Source organism: Anser brachyrhynchus (assembly GCF_964034855.1).
Source record: "Anser brachyrhynchus genome assembly, chromosome: 6".
NCBI classification, from domain to species: domain Eukaryota; kingdom Metazoa; phylum Chordata; class Aves; order Anseriformes; family Anatidae; genus Anser; species Anser brachyrhynchus.
The window spans coordinates 42655750-42671407 of record NC_137700.1 but is presented as its reverse complement, the minus strand read 5'-3'; the positions used below and the strand labels follow the sequence as shown (position 1 = coordinate 42671407).

The following is a 15658-nucleotide window of genomic DNA, read 5'->3' as shown; positions in this document are numbered from 1 at the left end:
AGTGATGTACACAATATCATATTATGTCCACATATATGCTTTGTTCCCAATAACAGTAAGTGTTTTATTTCAGGGATAGCAGAAGTGCTGCTGACTGCACGGCCCACGTTGGTTAGCGGCTTGTCTTGGAGCACAACCAGCCGCTGAAGTTAACTCATCAAGAACACGCAGCAAGTTTGTTCCGTTATGCAGAAACACTGCAAAAGGAAAAAGTAAGCGCAGAAAATTTTCTTCTTGAAATGCTGACAGCAAACCCTTTATTGAAAAGGTGTCCCCCAGCAGCTGAACTGACAGGGAGCACTGCTCAGACACAGCCACGCACAGTAACCGCTGCTCAGTGGTCCCAGCAAGAAAGTTGTTCCTTCTGTTCTCCAAACAACCCCAGAAACACCCCAGTTCTAACAGGCTGGACACAGACAGCACCAAACTGGACGTCTGCGCTGCTCTGAGGCCAGGCCTGCGACAGCGAGGTGAGGCCCCTGCTCCGCATCCACCCCCGGCACCCCTTGCCCCGCATCGCCTCAGATTTGACATTTCCAACTACTTCGGCTCCAGCTAGATGAACAACACAGTTTGTCTCAGTAACAAACGCCCTCATTATCAGGGAGTGTAGCGATAAAGCACAGAGTAATGGTTTTAAACTAAAAAAAAAACAAAGGGGGAAGTTTAGATTAGATATTTGGAATAAATTCTTCCCGCAGAGGGCGGTGAAAATTTAGGCACAGAGGGAAAGGGACGGCCTGGGGAAAAAAAGGACAGAGAAGGGCGTAAGAAGGTAAGCAAGGGCACTGCAGCAAGGTGTTTTTCCCTTGCTTTCACTTTTCCCATTTCCTTTGGCTGTTCCAGAGCCTTTATCCCCACGTGGGGACCTAAGCAGCCCGTCCTGGAACAGTAACGGTAAGTTAGCAGGAAACAACACTTTAAAATACAGTTTTAAACACATGGAATAATTATTCAAAGGGTGGAAGGAGCAACAGTCTGGATTCAAGCCCCTGGACCACAAGGTGACCACACAGTTTTTGTTCCCTTTATGAACCAAAACTACAAAGGCTCCTGGCTCATTTAGATACAAGTGAAAGATTTGGAAAAAATTTTGAAAGACTTCAAATTATCTGGACAAAACTCAGGGGCTGACACTCAGGACACTCACAGAAAGTCTATCATCTAATGCCATACTCAGAGGCTCCCTCCTGCTATGCCATTTATTTGCAGAATTTATTTTCCTTTTTTACTTTCGTTTTACCTTCTGGCACGACACTAAATCTACATTAGTTGGTTTGATCGGTGTTGAGAATTAATGTTTGCTGAACCTTTCAGACACAATGGTACACCCCCAACAGATTAGCTACTTTGCCATCCAAATAATAACCTGCATCTTAAAGTAAAAGTTAAAAAGATGAGGGATAGAAGAGTCAGATACATTTCTAAAATAAGAAAAGTTAGCTGTCCATTTGGAATTTTCCGTGATTGCTCAGGATATCAGGTCAGACTTATTAAAAGCCATTTCAAAATAAAATATGTCCCAGAGGCCTAATACCAATATCCTTTCTCCATTGTCCTGACTTTGTTTGCTTGGAAACAAAGAACACACATGATTCTGGCATTCCAGAAACCTTATAAACAAGCTCATGTGCCCATTCCTATTACAGAAAGACATGACAGCATAAACACAGTCAACACCTGCTTGTGTGCCTTGGAAAAAAAAAAAATGGAACAAGAACGGCTGCCACACAATCCGGACGCAACACGGGCTGTGGGGATTCAGTTCAGAAAAAGCTCTTGTTTTGGGACCCTGCAGCTTTTTGGAACTGCTGCCATAAACATCATCTTTGCTTGATCATTTAACTTGACCACAATTAAATAGACAAAAAAAGTATAGGTTACTGTCCCAACAAACAGCAACCAATTATCACTGCTCACTATCCTGGCACATCAGCTTGAATCTGATTATGCATTTACCACAAATCAAGTATGAAATGATTTAAATGACACAGTATTTCACAAATTCATATTACCAAACAACATGTGTTGCAATTAAAAGAGCTGTAGTATTTAAAAACTGATCAAAAAATGGATATGTGATGCAAGCGTTTGTATGTTTCCAGGGAGACCTAAAAAGCTAGGAATCCATACAGGAAAAAGAACCTGTTGGTCTTTAAAGGTTTCCAGACGAGTTCTTAAACATCTAGTTAAAGATTTTTTTTTCCTTTTTGAAAATTTACAAAAATATTTAATAGATTCTGTTAATGTATTGGCTGCTGTCCAACTGCTGCAAGTCCCTGAGCAACAAACCCCAACACGCCATCAGTTCTCAAAAAATGCAGCGTTTCTTGCAATTTGTACATATTGTAATCTTTCTAACTATTGCTTTTATACACTGAAACTAGCCAGAAAGTTCCCCTTTCCTTCTGTTTTCAATTGCAATAATATTTTGAAACTGCATTTACAGTCCTTAGATACAATTCATCAATACACATATAATCAATACAGTATTAGGAAAATAGACAAGTACTAGGAGGAATCTATATAGAAAGCATTATGTCCTCCTGACCTAGTGAGTCTTTAAAAAAAATACCATTTAAAAAAAAATAAAAAAATAAATAAGAAACATACAAATAAAAACAACAACAACCAAAAACCACAACTCACTTGTGAGGAACGGCAAAGCACGGCCATAAAGCCCGGGCAGAGGAGAGCTGCTGTCACCTGCAGGGACTTCCCTACACTCCTGCCTCGCTGTTGGCAGGATGAAACAAATTGTTGCTGAGCGCAGTTATTTTTCTCAAGCTTTGTTCTGTCCCAGAGGAAAATTCTAGTTTCTATGCCCAGATAAAGATTGCTGTCAGCCCCTTGAATCAGCCGGCATGAATAGCTCCAGTGTTAGGCGCTGCGTGACGGGGAAGCTCCAGCGCCAGCACAGTGCACAAAACAACGGGGTTTTGTGGTTCCTCACATTAGGGCTGAGCACCAGCCTACCACACAGCAGCAGATGTGCTTTTATCACCTCTGCTAAAAAAAATACTCAAATAAATACAATAGGTTTTGGATTTATTTTTTTTTTATAGTCAGCTTTTTTTGCTTCATTCTCGTGTTCACTTGAATTCCTAAGCAACCTGCATTATTGCAACTGCCACAGCCATGGAGCATCCCAAAACGAAATGCAATCAGAAAATGTGTTTGCCTATGTGAAAGCTACAACGTGGCCAGATTCAACTCATTAAAAAAAATAAATTAAAAATACGCTGTCCGATTTTGCCATAAAAATCTTTTTCACATCTTTTACGCACATAAGGTATTCTTTGGATTCAGATTTTCATACCTAATACTGAAACAGAAAAGTCCATTACTAATCACTGTTGCTGCAACATTTTTTTTTTCCAGCTATTTTTTTTACTGAAACCGTTAGTCTGATACTGGTCTAGCAGTACAGGTCTTTATACGTGCCTTATGAACTATTGGAGAAGGAAGCAGCAATTCCCCAGGGACACTACTTGCTGTCCTAAGGCTGGGGAAAAAAAAAATAAAACAAAACAAACAAACAAAAACATTGCATTTGAATTTCTTTTAGCTGTAAGGAAAAAAAATCACTACAAATGTGCAAACGCATATGAAACGTACATTACCCAACATTCAGACTTGACCAGCTAATCTCCCCACGCTTCCTCCATCACTCAGGGATCGGGCAGGAGACGCAAGATGCCCTCTGTAGGGCAGGAGCCCGCTGCAGGTGCCTGAGCTGCCCCGCAGAAAAGTCTCTTCAAAGACCGAAGGGAGAGCTTAAGGAAGGCAGCTTGCTAGCTCGTGGGTATGGTGCTGGGTGGCGCACGTACCCAAGTTAATAAACTGGAAAATACAAGCTTTTAAAATTCCGGTAATACTAAAATAGCAATATATCTAGGATTCCTGGGGGCTTCAGTTAGGCAGCATTCACAACTGGTTTCCATCCTGATCACAGCAAAAGCAGTGCCCTCAGAGCACAGCCAGTGCGAACACGCGTTTCTTATACACGTAACGGAGAGCTGTGTGTGTCCGGACACACAGAGGGAGGAAGGCAGAATATCCTTGCTCCAGCCTGAGCTCCAGCTGCATGGGCGTGAAGCCCTTGGATTCAGCACCTCTCCTCCACCAAATGTCAATGTGTTCACCATTTAAAAGGATAGCATACGAACCTAATCATTAAGGCAAGAAGCATCATAAAATAGCTTGTCATCCTTGGACAAGCCTTGCAGGTGCTTATGTAAAAAAAAAATAAAAATGTTTTAAAGAACAAAATATAGTAAAAACATTGTTCCTAAGTTTACTTTTATAAAAATGAATGTTTTCAAAGTGGTCCTACAAGAACATTTCCTAACGTAACTATTACCACATGAAACCAGTCTGCCTGCCCACTGTTCTTGAATTGCCAGCCCCTATTTCTTGGCCGTATTAACGCACACCTCCAGAGAACAGCAAGCGAGGAGCCTATGCTGGTTTCTGTAACGCAGCCCAGGTACTTGAAAACCACTTGAGCCACGTCACGCCCTTACTGTGTTTGTGACAGTGACGGCGCCCCCGTTATCAGCCCTACAATCACACGGCTGCCTTCTGTGGACAGCTGGTACAGGGTTTATCAACAAACGCGCAAGCCCAGGACTGCAGATGAGATGCAGCTATTCACTTATTCACTTCCAGGCAGGGTGCATGTATTTTAGGGGAAATAACCATCGCACGTCTGAGTCACTGACAGCTTCAGAAAAAATATTTTGCAAGCAGCTTAGTTTAAAAAAAAAAAAAAAAAAGAAAAAGCCAAACCTAGCGGATCCACTGAGCGATGAGGATGTTAAATACAAGCTGCACAAGCTGAGATGCAGCAAGGTGGAGGGCAGCAGGACGGGGCATGGCACAGCTCCGCAGGACAGCCCCGCCAGCAGCACCACCGTCACCGTGCGCTGAGCAATACGCTGTAAGAACAAACAAATCCAACCTTCCAGCCTACCTCTGGGCAAGAATATCGCCACTGAAGAGGTTAAGAGCTGCCCAAAGCACTGCTGGAGAGTTACAGGGATACACAACGGGACAACAGTACGCAGAGCAGGGGAGTCTGGAGGTGCTGGACAAGGAGACGATGTTCCATGGAAGACGTTAAACTTAGGACTTTGAAACAGATTTAAAAGCAGGTATGAAGGCAAAGAAAGCTTTACATACACCTCTGAAAACTGGTACGCAGCTGTGAGCGTGCTTCTAGCCTAAAACCTAATAAAACACTGCCTTCCCCCCCCCTCGCCAGAGGCACGCTGTGCGGCCCTGCAGGCCAGCCCCTTCCTTTCCCACGCTCCAGCAGCAGTTCGGCCTCCGGCCTCCAGCCACAGCGGTGTCACTGCATGGCACCCGGCCACAGCCCCGCTCCTTGGGGCAGCTGGGACAAAGCTGGGGATGCTCTGGCCCCTGATGACATGATACCACTTATAGGGGCAGAGCAGCTGGGCTCGAGAGAGGACAGGGCGCAGCAGAGCACAGCCAGACGGGACGGGAGCAGTGGGTTCCTCTTCATCCACCTGCCAAGTGCCCCGACGTGAGTTTCGTCTCCAAAATCACCGAGGCAATTCAGGGTCTTACCTTGGCACAGTGGTTAAGGTAAGTAAATGCACCTTCTCAAAAACCTGAAGGGTTTCCTCTTGCTAGTCTATTTCTAGACGAGCAAGCGCTGCATGCCCTTGATCTCATTTTGCAAGCAGGATAAATTATCCGATTAAAAAAAAAATTTACAGACCTCCCACCAGAGGGAATTTTCTAATATAATCTTCTCTCTCCTTTCAGCATTTCATAACCAGCTACCTTTAAGTCCAATTTGAATACAAGTACAGCAAAAGCATTCTTAAAATCTATCTTGAGCTCCGTCAGCATCCTGCAGCGTCCAGCGCTGATGTTTTCAGCGGTGTGGTGGCGGCTGAAGACAGCGGCACCTCCCAGCAACCCTGCGCTGCTCCCTCTGAGCCCTCCCCACATCTCAGTTCTTTTACACGGTTCCCAAAGAGGAACAGAAGGTACCCCCAGTGACCACAAAAGCTGTGAAAATAACAGCAGCTAAATATCACCCAGAAAGTGAAACGGCTTCCAAAGAGATGCTGGTGGTGCACGCAAGACTCTCTGATTCCTTTAGCAGCGACACAGACACATTGCACATCAGTATGACAACAATGCGAGTCGTCTCCTTGCACCTTCCTGCCTGTAGAATCACTAAAACACAAACAAAAACACAGAAGGGTTTGGAGTACTTGGGGAATAAAACCTCTCTCCTGCAGATACTGTGATGTGGAAGAGACCGGTAGATGAAGATAGAATCAGCAAGGAAAGAAAGAAACACAAAACCCCACCAAAATCTAAAAGTGCATGATTAACCTGCTAAAATTTCTTACATTTAAATGCAACATTGCCAGAGGAAAAAGCAGTATGTAGACCCACTGGCAGGGCAAACAGCAGCAGCATGCTATCAGGACTAAACTTGAAGATTTTATTTGCACACAGAATTACACTAGACAAAATCTGTAATTTCTTCTGGAAGGCATTAAGCTTTCATTTCAAATAAAAAACTGCTAACCAAGCACCTTTAGAAACGTAAAACATCATTTACAGATAAAGTGTTGAGGGTTCAGTGATTTTTTAAGAAAATTGTTTAAGTTTCTTCCTCTGAAGATCTTGGTAAACGAGGCTCAGTTTCAGGGGCAACTAGTTTGATCCAATGCAGCAGTTTTCAACCTTTTTCAAAACAAATTACAACTTACATTCCAAAGTTACATGCATGCAACTTAAATTACTTTGTCGTTTTGCTAGTCAAAAATATTCAGAAAGAAAAAAGTGAAGGATCTGACTGCTCAGAGCTTTTCCTGCACATCGCTCTGTATTTGCGGCAGGTGCCCGTGTTAAACAGAGAGAGGCTTGCAGCAGACCAGGAGCGTCTCTCCTTGGAAAACATCACCCGGTATGACAGCACCAATTATCTCAATACCCCATCATCCTACGTTTGTTTTTAACTGTTTAAACTAACTAATGCAAATAGGTCACTATTTGAATACAGGTCCCCGTTTCCACCTTTTCCTCCTCTCCCTGCCTTCCCAGAAATACTGAACTCACCACAAGTCCCTCTCCCAAAGGTTCTGCTGGGAACCAGGGAGGTGCCACAGGGGAGAGCTTAGCCTGCGAAAACCAGACCAGAACGAAGTGTTGTACCCGTGGCCTTGAAATGTGCCCACAGCTGGGGTTTTAAATTAGCTTTTCAAGACCAATCAGCACACATGTAATTTAAAAGCAATTTGAAGCAGCAAGCCAGGTAGTTTAACTTCAAATTAATGAGTTTTTGACAACAGCAAACAAAATGATAATGTGGATCCATTTAAACTGATCCCTATATTTAACAGGAAAAGCATATATCATTTTAACGTGGTTATACAAAGGCTTTTCTTCTGCATTATGAAAGCTGTTTAACCATCATCTAGCTCTCGGTAGCAATTTGCAAACTTTGCCCAATTGTACAAGATCAGCGGAATGAAACACGGCAGAGATTCAGTTTTTCAACAATTTTTTTTTCCAATTTTTAAGAGACACTGTGCAGTATAATTAAATACGCTCATGAAATACAAATCTAAATTAAATAACTCAGAAAGTATCCGAGATATCCAGTCCCTCAGAACACAGGATACAAGCAGTGGTCATTGCTTGTTTGAACCAATACTCCACTACTCAGGAAAAAGCACCACGCTGTAGCAATATACACCACACTACAACAGAAACTAAAGCAAAGACAAGTAACGATCAAACGACAAGATTAAAGGACAAATGACACGATAAAAATGTAATTTACTAAGAGAAACAGTAAATAAGGTGAAGGAAGGGTTAATGCACTGATTTGTTTTGGATAAAGGCTGGTTTTGTTACTTTGCTTGTTTGTTTTTTAATTTCCACTATTAGTTTGGAACTCAGTCATGAAAACAGCTACAAGGGAAGAAATAGGCAGGTGGAGCACTAAGATCTTTTAATAAAAACAACAATTTAGGTACACTTTGGCAGATTCAAACTCCTAACAAAGTTTTACAGCACCGGAAGCTTAAAAATTGCAACTGAAGCATACTAGGAAGCGGTAGCAGACGCAGCCCTAGAGTTAGGCAGGTTACAAAATAAGTCATGTTACAAATATAATGTCCTCATAAGTTACAGTAAATTCTTGGTAGAGTTCACACACAGACATGCTTATAAATTGCCACACTGTACCAAAAAAAAAAATTAAAAGCCAGAAAAGTTGGTTGAAAAGAGAATTGGCCTTCTAAGAAAATTAAAATGCACCCCATGTAGTAGCGACGACTGCACTGGAGCCAGATAGTGACCAGTCTTAGTAAGGAAATATTTGCAAGTGGATGACCGTCTTCAACCACAAGTTCTCACAGTTGGCTTCCAGTCTCGATCACAAGGTCTTTCTCTCAATGGTCAAACCCTCATCCTTGATTTCTGATGAACATTTTCATTAAAAGCAGCAAGGGAGGTGGCAAATTCTGAGAGCAAGTGACAAGATCAGTGGCATGGTTTAATGGTGGACCTGGCAGGGCTAGGTTAAAGGTTGGATTGGATGATCTTGGAGGTCTTTTCCAACCTGAATGATTCTGTGATTCAAAGAGATCGTAGAACCTAAGATCTAGATCCTAGGACAGATCCTGCGGATACGGCAGGAAGGTGACGGAGCACAGCCCCACGCTGGGACCACTCAGACAAGGCAGCAGCAGACCATGAGGTGCCACGACCTTCAGGTTGCAGGACCACAGGCCCTGGAAGCAGAAGCCCTGTACAACCCGACCAAACTTCTGTCCTTGGTGCATTGCACATTACAGCACATCCACGGGAGAGCAAGTGACATTTACGAGCCTCACGCTCCCACAACTCATCTCAGTCTGATTATTCTGGCAGATAACACTGGGCTGGTCTTGGGTTAGTGCATTGCAAGGGGCGCTGCCATGAACTGCGGCAGCTTTCCGTTTCACTTGAGCTTTCTTTAATAGCTATGTCAGATGAAAGAGATGGTGATTTTACTGAAGAGGAAGAAAACTCAAGAGCTACAACTAAAGAAAAACCCAACCATCAGAGAACACAAAACTCACTTGTATCACAGCATTGAGATTATCACGAAGAGACAGTTGCGTATTTCTTCCTGAGTTATCTTCTATTCCCTCCTAGAGCAACCAAACCTAGAGGTAGGAGGAAACCTCTTAAATCATCTCACTCCCTAGTTTGGGCAGAAAAGTTTGTCCTCCGATTTATCTATGTGTTCTGCTTATCTTAACCAACACGGGTAACACAAGTTTCACTAACTTCCATCGTGAACCTTCTGCGATTTCTCTTATTTGCTTTTACCTAAAAATTCATACTGCTGTTTATGCAAAGCTGTTCCCAGACTGCATCCTTCCCGGTGATTCCTGACCTTGCTGTACCCGCACGGGTGTGAGGTGTTCAGCAGCAGCGGTGCAGTCGGTGCAGGTTCCCCCAGACATTCCTGCATGAGGCACCCATCCCCTGCACAGCCACACATTGCTCATTTTATAGGTTGCATCTCACCTCGCCTCCACCTGATTTGCAGTTTTGTTTTTACCTGTTCAGATCCCTTATTCTTACTGATCATTATCACTTTACGGTCAAAAAAATGCAGATCTCCGATAACCTAAGTTTTAAGGCCTGAACTCTCTTTACAGCTGAGATTAAAAGGGACAGAGAAATCCACAGCTGAGTCATGCCATGAGTTCCTGTGACAATAAAATGCCACTGCAAGCAATAACCGACCCCAATAAATTTATTTCCACTTTTGTTTCTTCTCTCGGCCAGATTACACCCTTGATAACAGACAGGACTGTTGCCCTAGATCCCTGTGCCCAGATCTTTTTTACTTTGCCGCTTCAGCGGTGAGGCAATAGGAGTCAAAGGCAGAAGGGCATTTTTAGGGCATTGCTGTATCCTTCACACTGTCAGCAGATGTACTCAGCGGGCCAAGGAGCAAAAGAGACCGGTTTACAGCTCACTTGCCACAGCCTGGGAAAAGCGCAGCACCCAGGGACACGCAGCGGGCACCCAGGCTCCCCTGCAGCACCTCGCCTGGCGAGGCCACCTGGCTGCCCCCGGTGCAGAGGAACAGAAAAGTAGAAAAAGCAGCCTTTAACTGCACTCGTGTCCAGGGAGCTGTCCCACTGCAGGTAACTGGATGGCTGGCTCGCTGTGAAAGAGAAATCTGAGCGCGCTGCAATTCAAAATACAGTGCAAGGTATCGGCCTCGCCCGTCAGCAAGGAAATCTCCCGTCCGTTCTGCCCTCTCCCAAAGGCATCCTCTGCAGACAACACAGCACACTGTGGCAGGTGAAAGGATTAACTGATGGAATCATTACACCTGCCGAAAGCCGACTGAATTAAAAAGACAACACTGTACACATGCCTTAAAAATATGTTCCATATTGTGAGTTACTCAGAAAAAAATACCTCCTGTACAAATACTTCAATAAATTGCTGGTGTAGGGTTTCTCCTAATCTCTGCCTTACCAGCATCTTACTGCAGCTCTGATTCACACAATTCTCCCAGTCTGTCTTATTTAAGACACCTACATGTTAGCAAAAAGTTTGGAATAAATAGAACCATTTAAAAAAAAAATACAACCCTTATACACATAGAATTTGGGACTACAGAATACTTATTATTAGCCAGGACAAAGACTACACCCGGATAAAACGTCATGCAGAAGAGCACAGGCAACGAGGTAAAATAGAAGATTTCCGTGAGGAGAGCTGCAGAAAGCCTGCGCGTAGCAGCCGGGTGGCTCCAGCCACTTTTCATTCAGCCTGAATTCTGCTGCATCACATCAGCTCCGGCAGCGTCTGAATCCCTCTCCCAGACCGCTCGCACCCCACGAGACGAGCCGCGCACGCCGGCTACCGCACGCTCAGCTCCGCGGAGAACGTGCGATTCCGAACTCCTTAATAATGCATCAGTGCCATTCATGACGCTCTTGATTGAGGGGAACCACGGTGTATTTTAGGTTATGGGAGCCTCTGTTTTCCTTATATCGCATCCAGAGACCAGCACCGAAAAGCCCCATGGCCTGGGAGCTACCTCCGAGCCGTGTGTGTGGGCAGGGAACGGGGGGCGAGCCCCCAGCCCGCGCCCCCTGCTCTCAGCACCGTTCTTGCTGCCCTGTTCACACAGCCGTTTGCAAACGGGTATGTGTCTGAAAGGCAGCCTGACAACCCAGGACTGGGCTAAACCACACGGTTACCTCCCAGCTCCAACACACCGCTGGACAGCCGGCCTTCCATTTTAGGCAGGCCGCAGTTCCTCACGCATCTCCCCGTCTGCCTTGAACACATCGCTCTTGGTAACCCTGACGGAGCTCCCCAGAGTCCTTTCCAGGCGCTGCTTTTCAATAAACTCACACGTGTGCCAGCACGCTGAGCGGTCTCCCCTCCTTGCCCCCATCAGCATCATCCTCCCAAAACAACGGGCCTGGTGCGGGTACCCTGGGCCCCGCTGGGGCTGCCTGGTTCCCCCGCTCCCCGGGCAGCAACACAGCCCGATCTGTCCCCTCCCTGATGACCTCCTGACGTGGGTGGATCGGCACCTTCTGACAAAATGCGGCTTTTTGGCAACTGCTTGCACTGAGAAGTTTTTGTGGTACTTCAGACAGAGCCATCCAGCTTGGTGCTCCTACGTAACCACAAGGCTTTTCCACTGAGCCACGAACGAAGGTAAGCGCGCTGCTACGACTTCCAGACGCGGGCTCTCGCTGGTGTTAAGCCCTGCCACAAATCCATGCTGAAGATTATTTTGGAAACAGCTTGAAATACAGTATTGTATTTACAGAATGACACACTCAGAGGAGATACAAACGTAATCCTCAGACTCTGATGAAGGTTCCTTTTCATTTATACCCAATGTTTGGCATCCTGCACACCGTTCAGCACTTGCCTTGTCTTGTTTTTGTTCCTCGCTGTGGTACGAGTGACCTGCTCAGGGATCCTGCCGGGCACACGCACGTGACACCATCAGACACGACGAAGTACAAGGAAGCAACGCGCTGATACCCACCGCAGCTGGCAACTCAGAAGAGGCACGGGGAATCTCTGAGAGGTGGGATTGCACTGCAGACTTCCTATGTCTTTCTCACTTGGCAGCTCGGCAGCCCCTATCTGCCCGTTTTTCTTCGCATAACCTCTCCCATGAACAAGGTCGCCAAGCTCCAGGCTTGGAAAGGATGACCGGGATCCCACTTGCTCGCGCACAGTGCGAGGCCCCCAGCCGTGTGGAGGAGGAAGGCTTTACGCCGAGCTCTGCACTGCCGAGCGCCCAGACCAGGGCTGCCCAGCTCATAGCCGTTTCAGGCCATTTCGGGCCACCCGGTGCATTTCTGACACCGTCAGTGGGCTGCCTAACACAGGAGCCAGGAAGGCAACGGGGGCAGGGGCAGAAAAAGAGAACCAAGGAAAGTTGGGGTTCGAGATGGGAACTCTTGACTAAGATAGCACATAAATAAGCATAAACATATGAACTGGAAGGGAGGAAAAGAAAACAAGATACAAAAGCAAACAAGGACCCAAATGTGCTAAAATGATCACCATCACACCTGCACTTCACAGGCTCGGGATAAATTACTGCAGTCCACACATCACAATCCCACTGACTGAGGCATATGAAGATTTCTGGTTTTATTAAAGGTGTCCAGGGCATAGGAAGCTTTCAGTAAGGAAGCTTTTTACTTTTTACCTGGAAAAATACACTAAACACGTTTAGGAACACAGCATATGGTACTTAAAGCACAGCCAGCGAGGACGGCTGGTGCGACAGAGCACAGCGCCCGCACAATTCTTTAATTTGTAAGCAAAGACAAAGCAAATTAAAGGAATCACAGACTACGCCCATGTCCTTTTGTTTCTCCCATCATTTTCTCTCCCTTCTCCCACATCTCTACAATAACTGATTTGGTTACTTAAGCAAACAAGTGCTTTGAGCTCAGCCCCCCTCCGCTCACCCACGCACAGCGCTGCCTGTGCTCGCCCGCTCCCCGCCTGCCCCGGCAGGGCACGGGAGCCAGCCCCGGCCCCAAAGCAGCCCCCTGGCAGCATCAGGGCCAGGACCAGGAACAAACCGGGAAGCCAACACGCCCCCAGGCCAGGAGAGCTCCCACGTACCCACAGAAAGCTCCCTGCAAAATGACATCGCCAGTTTCCAGCTGAATGCCATTAACTGCCACCAAAAGTTAATTTCTCTGTTCGTTTTCACAGTCCCCTAACGCACAGAATATCGCCGGGCGAACGGCAGCGTTTCCCGACGTCTGATATTTCCCAACACGTCACGTTTCTCATTTCTCGGTGCCTCTGTTTCTGCTTCCCAAGTTTTCTCACAGAGCGGGGTCAGCGATGCCGTCCCCTCCAGGCTGACAGCCCCGACACCGCGCAGCGGTTCGGCGGCCCCGCAGCACCGCGCACAGCACCCAGCTCCCCCGAAACAGGCGGAAGGAGGGGGACCTCCGGGAAACGGCGCTCAGGGCCCCCCCCTCCCCGTTACACACCGCCGGTCAGGCTCGCAGCAGGCACCCACCGACCCTTTTCACGACCCGCAGGGCCGAAGCGCGACGCCGGCTCCTTCGGGGAGCCAGCTCGGAGCTGCCCGTGCGTTGTTCCCTCGGAGGCTTGGCTGCGTTTCCCCCCCCACCCCGCGTGTGAAGCAAAACCACGAGCAGGGGAGGAGAAGCCGCAAAGCCCCCGCTGTGGGCAGCGCTACAGGGGCGCTGCCATCCCAGCCCCGTGCGAGCCCTCCCCGCGGGCTGCACCGCAAACTTCTCGGACCCCGCCGGGCTGCGAGCAAGGGGGGGGGGGGGAGGCCAGCACATCCCCGGCACCCAGCCCCGACCCCCCCCGGCCCGGCCCCGAGCCCCCCGCGGACACGCGTGGGGAGGGCGGCACGGGGATGGGGACCCCCCGGCGCGCTGCCCCGCGGCCGGGCGGCTCCGGGCTCCCTCCTCCCTTCTCCCGGCTCCCCGGTCCCTGCTCTCCGGTCCCCGGTGCCCCCCCCCCCCGGCCCCGCCAGCCCCTCGCCCCCCCCGGCCCCGCTCACCCCCGGGCTCTCTCTCGCCCCCCGCCGCCGCGGCGGCGGCTCGGTCGGGCCGCCCTGGCGTTCTCCGGCCCGAGGCGGCGGCAGCCAGGCAGGAAATTTCCCCCTCCTCCTCCTCCTCCTCCTCCTCCTCCTCCTCCTCCCCTCGGCACCGAGCGGCCGCGGAGCCGCCTGGCGGCCACGGCCCGCATCGGCCGCCCTGGGGGGGGGGGCCCCGCGCCTCGCCCCATCCCCGGGCTGGTTCCTGGGGGGCCGGGGGAGCCCCCGTGCAGCCCCCGTCCCGCAGCCCCCAAGGGGGCTTCGTGGGGTCGCCCCCTGCCTGCAGAGGGCTGCCGGCGCGGAGCGGGCCGGCCCTGCTGCCCGAGCGTCTCCGAGCATCTCCCCCCTCCCTGCAGGGGCCGCGGGTGCTCGCCTCCAGCCGGGGTTTGGGCCCCGACCTCCTTTCCCCAGGACTCTGGTGGGGCATGGCTCGGGGGGGGGACCCGAGCATCCTCCGGGCTGCAGACGCAGGTCCCCACCGCCGGCCTCTCCCCATCACTACCATGGCACGGGGCGGCCACCGGTGGGGTGGGAGCACCAAGTCGGGGCCCTTCGCACCCATCCGCCCCTCCAGAAAACCTCTGCAGCAGCCCGGGCTGCAGGAGTCAAGGCGGTGAAACCCAGAATAGAAACATCAGGCTGAAAAGTAGGGCAGGGAGGAGGGGATTGATGAAAGGAAGGAGAGAATCAAGGAGCCTAAATTCACGTCTTGCCTTCGTTTGTCTCCAGTCCCTAGGATACCTCATCCCGAGACTGAGGAAATCTTCCTGCGGCAGTAACCCTTCCTCCAGGAGCTCTCTTCCGACCTTAATGATGCTGTGATTCTATGACTGGCACACACGCGACTCCCAAAAACCCACGTCCACGTGCGCCGTGTTGGCTTGAAGAGCACCGAAGGATGGCAGACAACCAGGGGCTGTGGCAAAAGGCCATCAAACCAAAATATTGCAACACCTGTGAATATTTGTGTCTTCTGCAGAAAACTGTATCGTATCCTAACGACATCCCTTTGGCATCGTGTTGACTAGGAGGCAGCGATTTACTAGACTTCACTTTTTCGGCAGCCATGGAGGCACAAGTGGGCACAATACCAGGAAGGAGTTTGATTTTAATGAACACGTTTGTAGATTGAGTGACTTCAGGTCAGCAATTTTCTTGCGAGTAACTATTTACAAGAAATCGTATATGAATTTGAATGGCTGCTTGCATCCAAGCAATAAAATAAATGGGATTACTATAAATATTGGATAAAATTACCACTTCGTATTAGTGCAAAGATTAGAAGTCCTATTGTATTGTGGTTCAAAAATTAATATGAAGCCGAAGCTGTACAAAAAAGAAACAAAGACAACGCACATGATAGTTATTAATACAATACTTGGGGAAAAGAGATTTCCTGTAGGCAATGGGAATGTGTAAAGAAATCGTACAGTTGTGAAATAAAGTTGTGAAGGAAGCTTGGCTGGGCCGTACACTGCGTGCAAGCCCCGCGTCATTGCGGCGCGGGGCACA

The 15658-nt window shown here is 48.3% G+C and overlaps 1 protein-coding gene across 3 annotated transcripts in view; it reads right to left on the bottom strand.

Moving 5' to 3' along the window:
* Positions 1–14313, bottom strand: part of PTPRE (protein tyrosine phosphatase receptor type E) — a 99827-nt gene extending 85514 nt beyond the window's left edge. The window contains exon 1 of one of the 3 annotated variants that reach the window (XM_080596606.1): positions 14111–14313. In XM_080596606.1, the coding sequence (XP_080452732.1) occupies positions 14111–14298 (188 nt within the window). In that variant the 5' untranslated portion in view covers positions 14299–14313. Of the gene's footprint in view, positions 1–2649; positions 2882–14110 lie in introns of those variants that run through there. The other 2 variants (XM_080596611.1, XM_080596612.1) reach the window with 2 other exon arrangements.
* Between the last annotated feature and the right edge of the window lie 1345 nt (positions 14314–15658).